Raw genomic sequence first — 17570 nt, 5'->3', positions numbered from 1 at the left:
TCAGGCACTCGCCAGTTTTTTTTTTTCCTACTTTTTTTTTCTAAAGAAAATTGCGTATGTTAAATCAGTGTGAACTTTTCGTTGGACTTTAAGTGAATGAGTATTGGGTAGTATTATTTGTGAGATAAAATTCGTTCAAGCTCATGAGATTGTCTTATTATTATTATTATTATTATTATTATTATTATTAAAAGTTAAGTTTACTGAAAATGAGTAAAATCTCCATTTTATTTCCATCAAGATTAAGCAGGATTACTTGTTGCTGTTATAATGATCTCAATGACTAGCAAGAAAATGAGAGAGACTATACTTTTGGAAAACTCATTTATAATCATACCAACATCCTTCTTCTTTTTTCATTTTTTTTTTCAGCAATGTGCTATAGGCTTTAATAAAATACACATGTTTTGGTGAGCACCAAAAAGAAACAACCTTACACATTCATTATATAGATAGGTTCTAGTGTTAGGACAATATCGGGTCGATGGCTTAAAGTGCCACTTAAACAAGGAGAGTGTAAAAATAAAATGAATGCGCAACGTTTTTATATATATTGGGTGTATTGGAAAATAAAAAGGGAAAGAGCAAGAGTAAAATATCTTTTTTTTGAAAGCAAAATATAAGCGATCATGGAGCACAGACACATACTTTATACGTCTTTTAAAAATACGCCCAGAATGTCTGTAAGAGTAATAAGACCTTTGAGATGTCCTTCATCATCACACCACCACAATCTGGGAGCCTTTCGCAGAACTACTGCGGCCATGATGTGGGAAAGGGTAAAACGGTCATGACAGGTGAATGGAGGATATAGCTCGCCTCGACTGGCTTTTATGTACATTAATACTGGTTTAGCAAGGGCATCAAATCTGTCTTTGTTCAACCCACGCAAGTCTTGGGGGCTGATCTCGGCCACCAGAGTTTTATCATTCTCTACTACAGCTAGTGCGCTTATGTGAGGGTTGTTCGCAATTTCCAGAAACGCTTTTAGTGCTGTCACTCGACAGTCTGTGGAGATAACATTGTTTTCGGAGATCTGTCTCAGCTCCAATGATAGTTTTACAAGAGTAGCTGTACTTATGTCAAGGATGGATCCTAGTCGATGATTGTTATTTTGAAGATAACGCAGTACATCCATTTGAGACAGTAGGACCGGACTTCCTTGACCTTGAACAAGGACCCGATGAACTCCATGGGTACTGAAAAGACGGATCAAATATGCAAGTGGGTCCGTATGTTTGACTGTAACTAGTTTGGCACTTTCTTCAGTCAATCCAATGGCATCTTTCAGTGGTCTCTGGAGGATGACTTGATTATCCTTGAGTGTTTCGAGGGAAATCTAATATGGTATCAAAAGAAAGGATGTTATTTTTGTACTCACGGTCAGCTGATCATCATAACGGTTTTTATATATTTATTTGTATTAATGACATGCACTTAAAACTTACATGTGAGCCCAAGAGCTTGAGAAGATCGAGGACACTGACAATGGCAAGATATCGCTTTTGGCTATTCTCGATGGTGTAGACAGGAGCAGACAAGATATCTTCGGCTAGAAAGAGGTCAAAAGCCTCTTCCATTGTGCTTGTCAAAGGCAAGTCAACAAGCTGGCGTTGTGATTCTGGCTTGACATCTTCAATGAGATGTCCCACAGTTTGTGAGCTGATAAAGTCTTGGTGTTTAGTGAGGTGTGTTGAAAGTGGAGTTTTTGAGGCGAGAGAAGTCATATCGAAGAAAAGGTTAATGGGTTCTTTTGCTTAGTTTATTCAGGCTTTTTATAGAATAAAAGATGTCACACAGAAACGTGATTTGCTTATTTCTACATGCATGCATGAATGGAGCAATTGTTAGGGCTACCAATTGAGGGAATGATTTTTAGGTCATTAACTAATACGATCTGAGTCTAAGCGTTATAGTTTTTTTTTGTATTGCGCCATATAGTTAATTTATGTCGTACATTTTATATTTATGATGTATATATATATAAAGGCAGAAAAATTACAAGGTAGAGTATTTATTATCTAAAGGTGTTTTGTTGTGTATTGAATAAATGATGATAAATGAATATGTAGAAAATAGAAGTAATTATAGGAGAGTGGATGTTTGTGAGATCGCAGAGTTATTTGTCTGGGCAGGTGAAGTAAACATCTTGCGATCATTGAATATGGTAGTAAAAGGAGACGGAGATGGGGATTGTCTGGCCCCCTCGTAAGAATAAGTACCGCCAGGTGTCTGGAGTACCTTGATACCCTTGGAGAAGTTTTGTCCTGTGCGCTCTGCTTCCCAGTCTTCCCATTTTCTCATGGTCAGACGTGAAGAATCAAAGGTACCTTCTGCATCACCATGACTAGCACCCTTCTTCTCACCAACAACTACACGAGTAGCACCCCATGAGAAATCATCAAAATGCCAGAATGAATATACTGGCAAGACAAAATTCCAAATAGGAAGAGCACAAATATAGACTATATGAAATAAACAAAGAAAATAAATTTTAATTAGTACTTGTTCTTGGTCTTGTTATATATGTATATATTCAATAATAGACAAGATCGTGTCCAAAAAAGAAAGCAATTTATGTACAAGGTACTTACCGATCATCCAGCACACATAAATGAACTTTAATGTCGAAACAGCAATAAGAACAGCAGGTAAGAATAGGACAGCCAGAAGAAGACCAAGAGATTGCCATTGTGGGTTAACAGATATAGCACTGTCAATGATAAGATATATAGACATGCAAATAGCAGCAGGCAAGACCAGTGTACCAATGAGATCGATAAAAACAGAGAACTGCATGGATAGACAAGCAATACCGCACAGATCAGACACCAAGACAAGTTCCATCAGATTGTGAACGGTTGAATTAATCCATCTTCGACGTTGAGACAATAGTACGCTAAACTCGTCAGGAACGACGGTCTTGCAACGGGCCTGAGGCACAAACATCATCTGACGCTTGGGAAATGTGCGCAACATGAGGGTAGATAAGAAACGATCTTCACCAAGTAGGAGCAAATTCTTTTCGTGGAGAGTGGTAACAATGTTTTGGTTGTATTCCATCACAATATCGGGGTTGGCAAGAATAGGCACCCAAGATCCATTCTTGGGACTTTTGATACGATACATACTAAAGCAACCGGGCAAACAAGTTACGATACCAAACAAAGACTCGAATGCTTTTGCATAATGATGGGAGATATAATATTCAAACACTTGAATTGCAGTGACCCCTGTAATATTATAATAAGTTATCTGCCATTTGATCATATTTCAATTATATATTTTTTGAAGATAAAAACATGACTTACAAGAGGTACGCTTGTTTGCAATTCTGGTCTCGCCGCACAATCCCATTATGGTTATATCGTTGGCCATTGCAGCTACCATGTATGTCAATGCATCAGGGAGAACCTTTGTGTCTGCGTCAACCTATTTAATTAAGGACGTATTATATTAGCTTAGTTCAACAGAATTATAATTTTCCGAAAAGCAATAATTTGGTTTACCATCAATACTACTTCGAATTTATCTGGAGTGACACCTTTCATAAGCCAAGTCATCTTCCAAAACATCTCGTAATCCAGCTCCGATAATCGATCATTGAAAAGTACGCGTTGAAAATAACTCATCAAGATAAGCTGTCAAAAAATATAGACGTGTGACGTATGACAAGTAAGTGAAACTAATTCAATTTCTATGTGCGTATGTGTGTTAAAAAAAAAGGTGAGAAAAGGTTACCTGAGAATCACGTTTTCCTCGGTTTCCAGGTTTCGGCCCAGCGGCTTCTTCTTCCGTACCACACTTGATGACAGTAACGCACGGAACTCCTTTGTAGTGGCCAGCATACTATTATATTTATAAATATAAATATATTGTGAGCATGATTTTATATTACAATTTTTTTTTAGATACAATGATAAATCCAATATACTAAAGAAAGGAAATAGCATTATTTATTGGTTTTAATTCTGCTTACCACTTTAGCCATATTGAGCTGTTTTTCACCATCAGCAACAGCCAGATATGATTTTGGCTCTGGGTTAGCCATTGCAGGGTCCAGGTCCATCATACCAATTACAATATCGGGGGTTGACATTGATTCTCCAGCACCGGTAATGATACCGTCAGCAATAACCAATATGATCTATAGATGGTTTTTGTGATTAGAGATCAATACTTGGCTGTCAAGAATTCGAAAGACCTGTTTATTACTATTGTTATTATTTACCTTGTGTTTTTTGGAATATTCAGTTTCTGCCAAACTATCCAAAGTGATCTTTAGGCCTTCTTCGCCTTCAGAATAGCAAGTGACTAGCAAAACGGTGTATAGTTCAGTCTGGATAATATCTGACGGAGCTGGGGTGACATTGGCACTACTGCGCTGACTAATGGGAGACTGGACAGCCGAAGAAATGGTCGATTGGGATGGCTGAGCTCTCAGGACAGGACCATAATTATTATAAGGTCCAGGGATGTGATTGGCTGGGTTATCGTTTCCTCCTTTGATAGATCTCCATGCGAGCCAGTTTGAACGTCCACCGGGTTTGACCAGTTGTCTAGAGATGATCCATTGGAACAGTAGGGCCATTGAATAGCGTATGACAATCAGCGCGATGATGACAGCAAACATCAGGTTCATAACGATCTGAGAGGCAATACATCCAGCCGTTTCGTCTTCCATTGCACCGATAGTGTAACGAGCCATCAGACATCGCTGAGCATTTTCTCCTTCTTGGCTATATGATAAACTGTACGAAGCATCGTTTCCAAAAGAGGAACGGAGTGTTTTATCGACGATAGTACCATAAATATGGTCATTATTGTTTACGTACTCGGTAAGGTTGAGGACTTTGAGAAATAATGAGTTTAGATTTAGATATAAATATAAATATATATATATATTTAGTCAGCACACAGGCCTTCTTTAAATTTGACTCACTTGAATCACCAAGAAGAACCAGGTGTGCTGTTTCTGGAGTGTTTTTGGCTCGAATATCTTCCCAGGAAAAACCGAGGTGAACCTTTGATTTGTAAAAATCTCGAAGCTCTTTAATAGACAAGCAGGTCTCGTTAATTGGAACAAGATCTCCACCTGATAATTTTGAGTTGTAAAAAAAAAAAAAAAAGGAAATTAGAATTCTTGTTCTGGATTAGAAAATGCGTATAAATATAACTTGCTGGTGTAGAAAACAGAAAAAAAAACACAAGCAAAGAGAAAGAAGATTATAAAACAAAAATAGACAAAGTAAAATAAAAAGGTTCTATACCATAAGGATTGCTGATGATACAAGATCCTTTTGTCATGTTTGCAGTAGAGGTAGCATATGAAGCACATCTATTGTCCGTATCTCCGTCAAAGATTGCGCCGATTTCCATATTAGCATAGTCTGCAGTGAGGTTAAGGCCTTTTGTTTGGAAGAAATCTTCGATGGTTTTGAGAGGATAGAGTTGGCCAAAAACCCGGATTTCTTCGTGGTACACTGGTGTGCGTACGCCATCAACATCAGTCGCGTAAGGGTAGCTTTGGTAGCTTACAGGACAAAGGGTTTTATTGAGACCGTAGGTGATGTAGGCAAGGATACCGCAGAGTAAGAGGATGATATAAACCAAAGTCAGCTTATTGGGAAAAACGTCATAAAAAAAAAAGAAAGTGTGTGCATTTTGAATTAATAAAGGTTGTAATTAGTAGTAGTGGAATTAGTAGTGGACTAATGATATTTAGATTATGTACAGTCTACGACATTTCGTACCTTTTCTCTCCAAGCTTGCTGCATCATTGCGTTTTGTTTTTTGAAACAGATGCGGATGACTGTATTTGGAATATAACATGTTGCAAGGAAGGCTATCCAGGACCACCACCCAGTCAGAACCTTTACCTTTTCTTTGGGTGGTTCTGCTGGTTGTTCCACCACTTCGACCCTTGGGATGGCTCGGCTTTGTCTCTGTGCTTCCAATTGTCGCTGTAAATGGGGGGACATGGGTTCGTGGCGGATGTTTCCCGGGTGCTGAGCACCTTCGATTCTATTCTGAGATTGTCCATGTAGCATACCCGGGCGTGGTCGCTGTCTCTCTGGTCGGGACAAAGATTTTGAGCGGTGTGCATTGGTCCGACTATAGATTCCATTGGATTGGGGTCTAGGTCCACCATGAGCGGGAAGAGTAGGTGGTTGCTCAAATTGTTGTTGATATGGTGAAGAATTTCGGCCTTGTTGCTGAGGATATAGTCCCTGATTTTGTGAACGATAGCTATCTTGACGAGGTTGTGGTTGAAGATGGCCTGGACGCTGATAAAATTGAGGATGAGGTTGCTGTGTTTGAGGTCGAGGTTGAGGTCGAGGCTGCGATTGAGATTGTGGTGGTGGTTGTGGTTGTGGTTGTGGTGGTGGTTGTGGTTGGCCCTGAAGAGGATTATATTGAGATTGTCCCTGACGAGGTACTGGACCTGGGCGATATTGATTTGACATTAATGTCTATTTGCTGCCAAGACTATTAGTATGAATCTGGGTTATTTCTTGTGATATGAATTGAAAATGAATAAGTATTGACAGGCAATGAATTAAAAAGGAAGAAATAAAGAAAGAAATAAAAGAAGAGAAGAGAAGCTGATTGAAATATGAGTTTAGAAGATATCTATTAAGATATATTTATATCTTTTAGGTCTATAAAGACTAGCGGCGTTAAATGTGTATATAAATATATATATATAAAAAAAGCCGGCTTTATTTTCATATAAGAAAATTGTATGGCTATAATCACTTTTTTTTTTTAAATAAATAAATAGATATCCAAAATCAATAGCTTTCTATGAATTGTGGCAATTAAACTACAAGATCTGGATATCGAACCTTTTATTTTTTATATTTATTTATTCAATCTGGTAATCAAAATTCAAACATATTTGTATTTATTATTAAACGTTTATAAAGGCAATTATATAAGTATAGGGTATAGTATTTATAATTATAATTCTAATAGGAATATTCAATGGATAGTAGAGCTATAATCAGTTTTATCAATTCAATGTAAGCTACTTTAGAAACCAACAAATTCGAAAAGAAAGAAAGAAAATACATAAAGGCAAATATTGAAACAAGAAATTTATTATTGAATATTCTAATTAATAACCTTTTTTCTTTCTTTCTTTCTTTGAAAATATATACACTAGAATCACGGTAATTTAATATTTGATCTCTACTAGTCTTGGTTATTATACCTGTCTTTTCTCTCTCTCTCACTTATATATATATATATATACTTGTATATTATCAAGATAAAATTATCAACTAATTGTTGGCATCAATTTTTTTTTTGTACTTGTATGATTTTAACTTTGACTTTGCCATGTTTAAAAGTCAAAGTCAAACCAAGCCAATCCAATACGATCCAATACAATCCCACAAGGTTTATACCCAGGGTGGCTTGTGGACGAGAAAGCATGTGTGAGTAACAAAAATAAAAAAAAATGAAAAAAAAGGGGAAATTCTTTTTTGGATGGCTTGCTTTGGGAATTGGAGTCGGAATATGAAGGGCTGGGAGATGTGTGACTGTATCTATTAATCGGACTCATCCATTGGCTGAAAAAATATTCCGTCTCGTTTTCAATTGGGGTGCTAAGAAGGCCGCCCCCCGCGACACGCACACGCTACACTGCTCACTCTCTTACTCCCCCTCTACAACTCACACACTACAGTGAGAAAGAGACCCTATAAGCGTAAAGTCAAATAATAGGTGAGTCCATGTTATTTTTCAGAAGCCCCAAAAATTATTCTTCCGCGCAAAGAAGAAGTCTCTTGGGACTGTAGTGCTTCCCTTTTCACATCACCCTTTACACTATGGCCCATCTCATCTACATCCTCTTGACCCTTACCCCATCCTGATGTCCTTTCATCAAACAAGAAAAAGTCTTTTTTTGTATTTAATATTCAAAAATTCAATTTCCCTTTATCCTTAAACCCTCTGGACGCGTCCACACATACTACTTTATACCACACAAAAAATCCTTACTTTTTTCTCATTTTTTTTTTCTTCAAAATATAATAAAATAAATCAAAATAGTAAACAAACATGGCCAAAGAATCTACCAAAGTATCCAAGCGCAACGCCAAGGTTGCTGACGAAGGCAAGAAGCGTCGCACTAAGAAGGATCCTTCCGCCCCCAAGCGTGGTTTGTCTGCCTACATGTTCTTCTCCCAGGACCAGAGACAGCAGGTCAAGGAAGAGAACCCAGAGGCTACCTTTGGTAAGTTTCTCAAATATTTTATATTTATTTATTTGTTTTTTTTTTAATAAAAAACAACAACATCTATACATTAATATTCACACATACTGATCTTTACTTCTCTAAATAAATAAATAAATGTAGGCTCTATCGGAAAGCTCCTTGGTGAGAAGTGGAAGAGCATGACCGATGATGACAAGAAGCCCTATATTGCAAAGGCCGAGGCCGACAAGAAGCGTTATGAGAGCGAGAAGGCTGCCGCTGCCGACAAGCAGAGCGATGAAGAGTAAAAACAAAGATTTAAAGATAAAGACAAAACATTATTGCATGCATCCGATCAACTGGTTTTATGTGTTTCGAGTGGTTTCACTATAGTATAGCATATCAATCCAATAAACCATCTCTCTCTCTCTCTCTCTCCTTTTCTTTTTATTTTCTTTTCTTTTCCTATTCTACCTTTTACTTGTGATTCATTAAATTACGTATTCAACACTTTAATTATACAATTGTTTTATTATTACTATTATGTTGCTTTTGCTCTTGTTGCTCTTGTTGCTCTTGTTGTTGTTGTTTGAATCTTAAAGCAATATGTGCGCTTTATTATAATGAAATAATTACACATCTATTCATCAGATTTAGAACCTCTTTTGCGCGCAAAGCGAGGGTTCTCTTTATAACCTCCCCCCTTTTTAAAATGAGGTTTGGCTTCATTGAATCTAGGCTTGCCTTCGAACCTGGGTTTGTCTTCGTAGCGAGGTCTGTCTTCATTGAATCTAGACTTGCCTTCAAATCTGGGTTTGTCTTCGTAGCCAGGTTTGTCTTCGAATCTGGGTTTACTTTCATAGCGAGGTCTGTCTTTATCGAATCTAGGCTTGGCTGAGAACTGACCATTTCCTTCTTCGGATCTTTGTCCAAACCGGTCATTTCCCCAGCTGGTCTTGCCCGATCTGTCTCCAAAAGAAGACGGCCTTGTGTTATATCCTTCACGAGATCTACCCTCGCGGTCGTTATTGGTCTGACCAAATTTTTCATTTTTCCAGTTCATAGCTGATCTGCTGCTATTCTCATATGATCCTCCTCTTGCAGGCTTACGGTCTCCAAAATCTCTTCGACCTTCAAATGCACTACCACTCCTCTCCCGAGACATCTGACCATATCTCTCGCCCCCACCACGACCGCCACGATCCTCATTATCCTGTCTAGGCAGACGGTCCCTACTCCAGTCAGTCTTTTTTAATTGACCCAGACTAGATTCTCTCGAGTAATTACTATTCGTGAATCTCTTTGCTTGTACCGGTCGCCCATTAATGTCATATCCACCAAAAGTTTCATTTTCTTGTGTTTGACGGCTTTTAGCAATTCTTTCTTGTCTTTCCCTAGGGTCAGGTTCACCGTATATATCTTTGAGTTGCTTTCGGCGTTCTCCCATGGCCTTGTAACGATTGTTTTCCTGGCGCTTGGCCTCTTCGTCAGAAGGTGTAAATCTAGATTTCAGAATTCGCTTCACAGCCTCGGGAGAGATTTTGAATTCTGTTGATATGCTCATTGTAGTATATTGACCTGGATTCTAAAGAATTTACGGACACAAACGTAAGTACACGGATAACAAAGAGTATCATATATATATCATGTGTGTACAGGCATTTTTTTTTAGATAGCCAAAAAAGTAAGCTAAAATAAAATACAATGCTTAAAACTGGTATTAAACTTACAGAGGATGCAAGGCTTCTAATCTTCTCCATTGTCTCCCGAGAGATTCTCTTTTTTGGTCTCCACAGGAGTTCATCGGATGTTTCAATACTTTCTGTCGAATAGAATCTACTTGTGTGCTGAACAGTGCATGTCAATGCTGGTGAGACATTCTTTAAAAAATTCAATCCGTGTAATCCACCAATAGAGGCTGGTCTTCGGAATAATGAACCAATTAATGAGATTGACATGTTAGAAATGCTAAGGGGTCAAAAGGGGTAAACACAGGTCAATGACAGTGGTCACAGAAGCTCTAGTTGGAGTATTTGTTAATTGGTTATTCGATTACCAACTCAGCCATAAGGTGAACGTTTTGATAAATGTTTACATGTCTTTACAACTCTAATGAAAGTCAAAAGTCAAAAACATCATTTAACTCCACATAACTCTCAAAGCAAACAAATAATGTAATTTGCATTTTGTCATACTCATTTAAAAGCTTCTAATTAATCTGAACATACCAAAAGCTTCATAAATACAAATAGAAAAAAAGTACAACTCCAGTATAGGTTTGCAATTAAATGGGCTAGTCTGTATGCTATAAAAACATGTCTTAAGATAATTTTGAGGGTTTCCAAAGGGCACCCACAGCGGTGTGTGTAAATTTTGGAAATTTGTAAATCTTGATGGTTAATGGATATCGAAAGTCTATCTAAATTTTATACACAGCGCTATGGATGCTCTAAGACGATGTGTAACGATACAAGTGGAGGTGTACATGAATTTCTTTTTCACGAATAGTCTCCCTTCAAAAAGCTTTTATGAAAATTAATGAATTATTAAAGTAGACTTCCTGGAAATATAATTGAGTATTATTTTTGTTTTTTGTTTTCACTAAACAAAACGAGACGAAAAGAAGTACATTAAAGAAAATTATCATCACTTTGTACTTATTTAAATAAATTGATTGACTCTTTTTTCTTCTTTAAGAAAAATGAGTCCATATGTTAATATATGCATAATTTGAACTACATTTATAGTCGAAAATAAAATATAATTTATTTTATTCAATTTATACTATTTTCCCTGAAGGGGTTGTTATTTTTGGCTTTGTACTTGATCTATATTTACAATCTCCAAAAAAAGATAAATTAAGTACCCTTTTTTTGTTATCTATTCCAAATTCTACTTTTTATCAAATGTATAGCTTTGTACAGAATTTGTACCCTGTTCATCATTCAGAACAAAGCCAAAAATCACTCTATTATTGTTGTACTTACTAATTGATATACATTTTATGCATTCAAATTCCCTGTTTCTCGTCTCTACACTGTAGACAATGTAAATAAAAATGCAACAAATTTAACTTCTAAAGCTTACTGTTTTCATGTTGTATATCACAAAAATAAAGTGCAAAATCGTAAGAGAGAAAGAGGAGAGTTTCTCTCTCTCTCTCTCTACGTTCATTTATTTACTCTGTCAGGCCACATACTCTTTTTTTTTCTTTTTCTATTCATTATTATCGATATATTATGTCCTTTATATAGTACTCACTCTTCTTTTTCTTTTATTTAATTTCAAACCATTCGTCCCTTTTTCTCGCTTTTCATATATAAACTATTTTTTTTTGTTTTTTTTTCTCTTGTAAAGGACAAATGAAATAAAATGTGTTTTTTTTTATTTATTTTTTCAAGCTTTTCCTTCTTCTTTTTTTTTACACTTAAAATAGGTCAAAACCATAAAAGCAATTGGCGATGTTTTTTATTGCCAAAAAGCGTATATAGGCACCAATAAACACTGGGAAGAATACTACTTCTAATAATAATGATAGTACAATAAGTTTCATAATTGTAAATTAGTATATATGATTACCCTTTTTTTAGAATAATAATAATAATTATAGTTGTGGTGATTAAGTTAACTGCCTCTGTACAAAAATAAATAAAGTTATTGTCATGACAGCGATTTTTTTTTAAAAAAATTGTAACCATGGCAAATAAGTTTTCTTTGATATAAAAATAAATAAAGTTATTGTCATGACAACTGTTTTTTTTAAAAAAGAAATTGAGACCATGGTGAATAAGCTAGATGCTTCGATATAAAAATAAATAAAACTATTGTCATGACAACTGTTTTTAAAAAAAGAAATTAGAACCATGGTGAATAAGCTGGATGCCTCGATACAAAAATAAATAAAATTATTGTCATGACAACCATATTTCTTTCTTTCTTTTTTTCTAAAAAGAATTAAATGAAAAAGAATTAAATTAATTTACACACACACAGAGAGAGAGAGACATTATATACACATATCTATATGTGGATTATAAAATAAAAAAGCTGCTGAATCAAATGTTAAACACTGATAATGTTTTGTTATTTCAATATCAAAAATTGGACATTGTACCTTTGAGCATACACACTTTTTTTTTTTACCTTTTGCCATTTTTTTTAAAGTTTGAGTGGCAATTATATTTGATTAAAGATGTCATTGTACACTTTTCTTACTGTTTTCGATATTTGCATCATTTACAAAAAAAAATCCGCGTATGATTATGATTATTTTTAAAAGCTTCTTCTAGTAATCTTAAACTGGCTTCTTTTTATTCCTTCTCATTTCTGAAAATGGAAAATGTGGCTTCTTGTGAATCAAGTTATTTGAATCCTAAAGAGATACAATTTAAAAATCATTTGTGTGTGATTATTATTCTCTTTGAGAGCAATGAGCATGAAAGGAAATTGACTTGTATGAAAAAGACCTACATAAGTATTAATAATAATTATGTATTCTATTATATATTTATTAAAAGTCATCGAGTCTATTTTTCTACCTATTTATTTCCATTAGGAATGAAACAAAATATCCTTCGACACTTGGGCTATCACAGGAGAGTGTGTTGAGGTGGCTATTAGCAACTAGTACTATTAGAGATTGTTTTATCTCAAATTTACCATTGTATGTACTCACCCATATATCTATGTATAGCTTATTTATGGTTGTATATGTATTCGTATCCATCGATAGGGTTGGTAGTTTAGCCGACAAATAGATAGATATATATATACTTTGTGAGTACACGTATGAATACATATTATATATACTTGATTTCATATACGATTAACCAGTATGATAAGTGACAATTCTGTGTTTCACATGAAAAAAAATGTCTTGGTTTAGATAAAAGTCTATACCAAGAAAGGAGTTCAATATTTCGAGATGATGAGTGCGTGAAAAGAAAGTGAAGTTGAAAGAAAGCCACACTAAAAAGTTTACATTTTTTTATTTTAAAGCTGTAGCAGATTTTCTTTTCTAAAAAAAAAATTGCTACACTTTTTTACTGCTTAAAAATGTTACAAATCTTGCTTTTCATTAAGCCTTTTAACTCCGTAAGTCCATTTGTAGAACGCAAAAAAAGGGAAAAAAAAGTAAAAACGTCCTTATATCATCAACAGGCGGAGTGATTGTCTGTTTTTTAATGCTTTGGTGTTTCGTGTACCAAAGTCATTAGGACTCTACTAACAGAAGCGTTTAAATTGTATTTATATTCTTTATTGTAATGATATTTAATTCATGCTGCTGACTAACCGTTTTATTGATATTCTTCTATGAATCAAATGTGTATACTGCTTTAACTTTTGGAATCATTAATTAGTGTCCATTTTTGGCTTACTGTTTGTGCCTTGATAGCTAAACTTTAGAGTATTTCAAAAGAATTTCTCGAGTCAAGTCACTGTAACTAATGAATATTGGAGAAAAATTGGGGAAACAGATGTAATTTTAATGTTATTTGGGTATTTCACAAGGCATCCCGATCTAGTAAAGTGCTTTCTTAACTACCCTGGGAACACACAGATGCAAAAAATATATATCTAAAAAATATTCAGTAGATATCCTTGTGTTTGAGGTTACCACATCTATCACCTGCCTCTCCGTCCCATAAATTCCTTTTGCGGAAATCAAGGAAGAAGTGCAAGTGTAAATATGGCTTATTACAATTTATTAATTACAATCCTTTTTTATTATTATTTGAATAAAAAATAAACGAATGATTAAAACAAGGTTTTAACTATTGTGTGGCGTTTTTCTAAAGCTCGTTTAGGTTAGTTAAAAATAATCAAGAAAGAGAAGAAGAAGAAAAAGTGAAGAATATTGATCGAAAGAGAGATCGAAAAATATAGATAAGTGGATAGATAGATAGATAATTATATAGCTAAAAAACAAAGTGAGTGACTCTTATATTGTATAAGGTGCTTTTTCTCTATCTATTCTTTGCATATGTTATATATGTATAAATATTTTTGTAAAATTAATATGCTTACTGCGTCTTCTTCTGTTTGTGAACAATGGAATAGAAATTCATTTTCAGATTGATTTTTTTGTGCTCAATTTATTTATATACACAAACTCAAGATTTGGGTTTTTGATTTTGCTTTTTGAAGTGTATAAAAATACACTCACACAAATATATATACTTCTTTTTGTCTATTTTTATATTTTTAGCACTACCTGGGTTTTCGGGATTTATTTAGAGATCTCATGAGATCATGAATCCCGACAACTGGGTAGAAGGCACGCGAGCAGGATCTGATTTTATATTGTTCTGTTTGTTTCTACTCTTATTTATCAATTTATTGATGGGATACTTTTTATCCGTCTCTTTGAGAACTGTGGATAACCGTGTTCCTGAAAATTTTAGTTTTATTATATATATTTTCTGGAATTCGGGCCATACTATTGGCCAAATTGTTAAGTATTTACAGCCAGAGCATTTACAGCCATTGTGACAATTGTAAAGATATCTTGAAAATGTATTATAAAAAAAATTCGGCCTTTCTGTTGCTGTAAGATTCTGTAATTCTGCTTTAGTAAACATACGCCTGGCTCCAACAATAACAGCAAAGACAACAGCAATAACAACAACAACAGAATTTGAGAAGGAGGAAAGTCATAGTTTTACGGGGGTTGTGGTTTATGAAAGCTTGATGTTTTGGTAGCCGCCATCTCCTCTCAAACGGTACCAGGGTCTTGTCAAGATGTGGAAGATCAGATTGAAGATCAGATAGACACAGGCACAGTTATGGGCGTACACAATATAGTATATCAATTCTTCTTTCTCAGATATATAAGCATATAGATATTATATATTTGTATAAAAAAGGTTTGTTCTGTTTGCTATTGTGATCAGAAAAAAATATATGGTCATACAGAAGGTCTGACAATGTGGCTGTATCAATATTCATATTATGTTTTTTTTATTGAGTGGGCTCATGTCATTACAATATAGCTTACAAGAGGTATATTATTATTATTTTAAAAGAATGATCACAAATAAAACGAAAGCTGCAGCTGTACCCAGTCTAGCTTATGACCTTATTTCTTCCTTTATTTTATAATGATGGAGAGGCGTACAACATAATAAATGGATATACACATACATATATGTATAGATATACGTATACATATACATATTCCTACGCGTATGTTTGGGTATACTTCAACTATAATGTATTTTTTTTTGTCATAACAACAATTAATCTTTGAGTAACAGTAACGTGGAATAAATAGATATTTTGTAGCACTAACGAATTGTATAAATGTTTATATAAATATAAGGTTTGAAAAAAGGAGAAAAGCATATATGATGTCAACTACATTTGTTAACAAGTTTTTGTTTTTTATATAAGAAAAATACAATAGAAAAGTGAAAAAGAAAAAAAAATATGTTGCTATGATACAGGCTTAAATGAGTTGTCAATAATAAGAAGAAAAATAGAGTGGCATATGTAAAAGAGAAAAAAGAAGAAGAATAAAACACTCTGTCTACGTGTTTGTGTGTTATGTGGAGGGACTGTATATATGTGTGTATATGTATATATGGGTGTGTGTAAGAGCGTATCTTTGGCTTATAATAAAAACATATACATAATGTAAGAAAAAAAATAAAAGAACATACAAGAGGAATAAATAAATCAATGTAGTGAAAGGAAAATTGCAGAGGCCGAGACTGTTTGTACTAAGATTGGTTTCTACGTCCAGGAAACGTCTTTCGTCGGCTGTGCAAGTCAAGGAAAAGTACACTGGTACTGGAGGCTGGTGGGGTACGTTCTTTGGATGATTTCTGGTTCTGTGATGACCGGCGCAGCTTTGCACGAAGGGCCTCCATAACAGTATTGTGATCCAGTGACTGTGGAGATACTTCTTCATTATCTTGCTTGTCTTTAGCTTTGTTTTCCTCCTCCTCCTCAAGAGGGGGGGTTATACTCTTTCTGGATTTTCTTATAGATTTTCCAGACAGTTTGTTTCGACCCTCTGGGCGCAAAGTTTCGGTGAACGATCTTCTCTTATACCTTGTTTTAGAGAGGGACGATGATCCGGGGGATGATGCTTGAGACTCAGATGCCTTTGGAGACATTGTCAGACTCTGGGCAAGTTCAATTGGCTCAGGGGATGATGCAACAGAGAGCGAAAGGTTGGAAAATGGTACATCGAAGGACATATAAGGAGAAGGTAGAATAATTGACTGTGATGGTGATGGAGGGCTGTTAAAGTCATGTAGACTAGAGCCAGTTGCAAATGGAGACATCGCAGAGATATCACTCCCGGCTTGTAAGGATGATAACCAGCTGGTATCAATGTCACTTGTGTTTGGTAACATCAGAGGATCTGCTTTAGAGTGGAATTATAATTAGTAAATAAAATAAAATAAAATAAAAAGAAAGATTTTTTTAGAATGATTTTTTTTAAAGCAGTCGAAATATATTTAAATAACTAAAGATAGAAAGCTATTTTTACCTGATGGCTCATGATGCAAATCCTGGGAGAAGGACGGCTCACTCCTGGACCGTCTGTGATGATTTAATTCGAAATCAAGGTATTTATTCTGTAGTCGTGCTTCTTCAGCAAGTCTAATCTCTTCAGCAGTACGTCTCTATTATAATGAGCAACAGAAGTTTAAATAAGTACACCTCCTTTTCTCATTACTACTTGGTTGCTAATTGTAGTATCAGAAAATAGATACTGAAAACTTACTTTGTCTTCTTGGGTTTTTGCGATGAGGATGTGTTTTAATAGATCAACGTTATTCTGGTATTTCTCCAGAATTTCTCCAACAGTAATGGTAGATAATCCGGTCAAGGATGCCAATTGGACTCCTATGTCTTGACTGGAGCCAGCGTCGCCAATTGATAAGGAGTCGCTGGCATCGTTCGAATCAATGCTCATTGAGCCTGTGTAAGATGGTAACATGGTTTATTTTTTGCACCTAAGAGACAAGAAAGAGCAAAGAATAGACGGCTTTTTGTACAAAGATTAAAAAAAAAAGAAAAATAATTAAAAATTCCGATCGGTAGCTTAAAGTCGGTATATCAATCGAAATTTTGATTGCTGTTTAATGTTTATGGAGAACACAGCACCGCTTTATGAGCTTCAATCCCGCACAGAGCGACTTCATTTCCTAAGCCGAGATAATTCTCTCTGTGTATATATATAACGTATTTCTAGAGATCTTGTTTAGTCGCTCGCCTATTAACCTGCTCACCCATTCATTAGTTCATTATATATATATGTGTGTGTGTCTATGTATACATGTATGTTCATATGTATTTCGCTCTCTAGCTTGCTCTCTCCCTCTATATATGTGTGTATAGAAGTAAAAGCAAA

At 35.1% G+C, this 17570-nt stretch overlaps 5 protein-coding genes across 5 annotated transcripts; 1 reads left to right on the top strand and 4 right to left on the bottom strand.

The window, feature by feature from the left end:
* Window positions 1-649: 649 nt before the first annotated feature.
* Window positions 650-1727, bottom strand: PHYBLDRAFT_59666 (hypothetical protein; the record flags this gene model as incomplete). The annotated part of the gene is made up of 2 exons (XM_018440539.1): window positions 650-1339; window positions 1449-1727. 2 exons carry the CDS (start codon window positions 1725-1727, stop codon window positions 650-652), a joined length of 969 nt encoding a protein of 322 aa, XP_018294174.1.
* A 358-nt stretch (window positions 1728-2085) lies between these two features.
* PHYBLDRAFT_16235 (chitin synthase) lies at window positions 2086-4051 on the bottom strand (the record flags this gene model as incomplete). Its single annotated transcript, XM_018434606.1, has 6 exons — window positions 2086-2465; window positions 2595-3233; window positions 3312-3432; window positions 3510-3641; window positions 3742-3849; window positions 3980-4051. 6 exons carry the CDS (start codon window positions 4049-4051, stop codon window positions 2086-2088), a joined length of 1452 nt encoding a protein of 483 aa, XP_018294173.1.
* Window positions 4052-8067: 4016 nt separating this feature from the next.
* PHYBLDRAFT_110191 (hypothetical protein) lies at window positions 8068-8511 on the top strand (the record flags this gene model as incomplete). The annotated part of the gene is made up of 2 exons (XM_018428155.1): window positions 8068-8242; window positions 8366-8511. 2 exons carry the CDS (start codon window positions 8068-8070, stop codon window positions 8509-8511), a joined length of 321 nt encoding a protein of 106 aa, XP_018294172.1.
* Window positions 8512-8717: 206 nt separating this feature from the next.
* PHYBLDRAFT_158225 (hypothetical protein) lies at window positions 8718-10165 on the bottom strand. Its single transcript, XM_018433755.1, has 2 exons — window positions 9934-10165; window positions 8718-9788 (listed from the first exon to the last, which is right to left on the bottom strand). Exons 1-2 carry the CDS (start codon window positions 9961-9963, stop codon window positions 8844-8846), a joined length of 975 nt encoding a protein of 324 aa, XP_018294171.1. The 5' UTR covers window positions 9964-10165; the 3' UTR covers window positions 8718-8843.
* A 5759-nt stretch (window positions 10166-15924) lies between these two features.
* Window positions 15925-17156, bottom strand: PHYBLDRAFT_143113 (hypothetical protein; the record flags this gene model as incomplete). The annotated part of the gene is made up of 3 exons (XM_018430937.1): window positions 15925-16577; window positions 16704-16839; window positions 16941-17156. The coding sequence occupies 3 exons, from the start codon at window positions 17154-17156 to the stop codon at window positions 15925-15927; spliced, it is 1005 nt and encodes a 334-aa protein (XP_018294170.1).
* Between the last annotated feature and the right edge of the window lie 414 nt (window positions 17157-17570).

The sequence above is a fragment of the Phycomyces blakesleeanus genome (assembly GCF_001638985.1).
Source record: "Phycomyces blakesleeanus NRRL 1555(-) unplaced genomic scaffold PHYBLscaffold_6, whole genome shotgun sequence".
NCBI classification, from domain to species: Eukaryota; Fungi; Mucoromycota; class Mucoromycetes; order Mucorales; family Phycomycetaceae; genus Phycomyces; species Phycomyces blakesleeanus.
The sequence above is the reverse complement of the archived record's forward strand: the minus strand, read 5'-3'. Positions and strand labels throughout refer to the sequence as shown.

Coding starts and splice junctions, on each gene's coding strand:
- PHYBLDRAFT_158225 (XM_018433755.1), bottom strand. CDS start 9,963: ATGGAGAAGATTAGAAGCCTTGCATCCTCT. Junction 9,789..9,933: donor TTAGAAGCCTTGCATCCTCT/GTAAGTTTAATA, acceptor TAAATTCTTTAG/AATCCAGGTCAATATACTAC.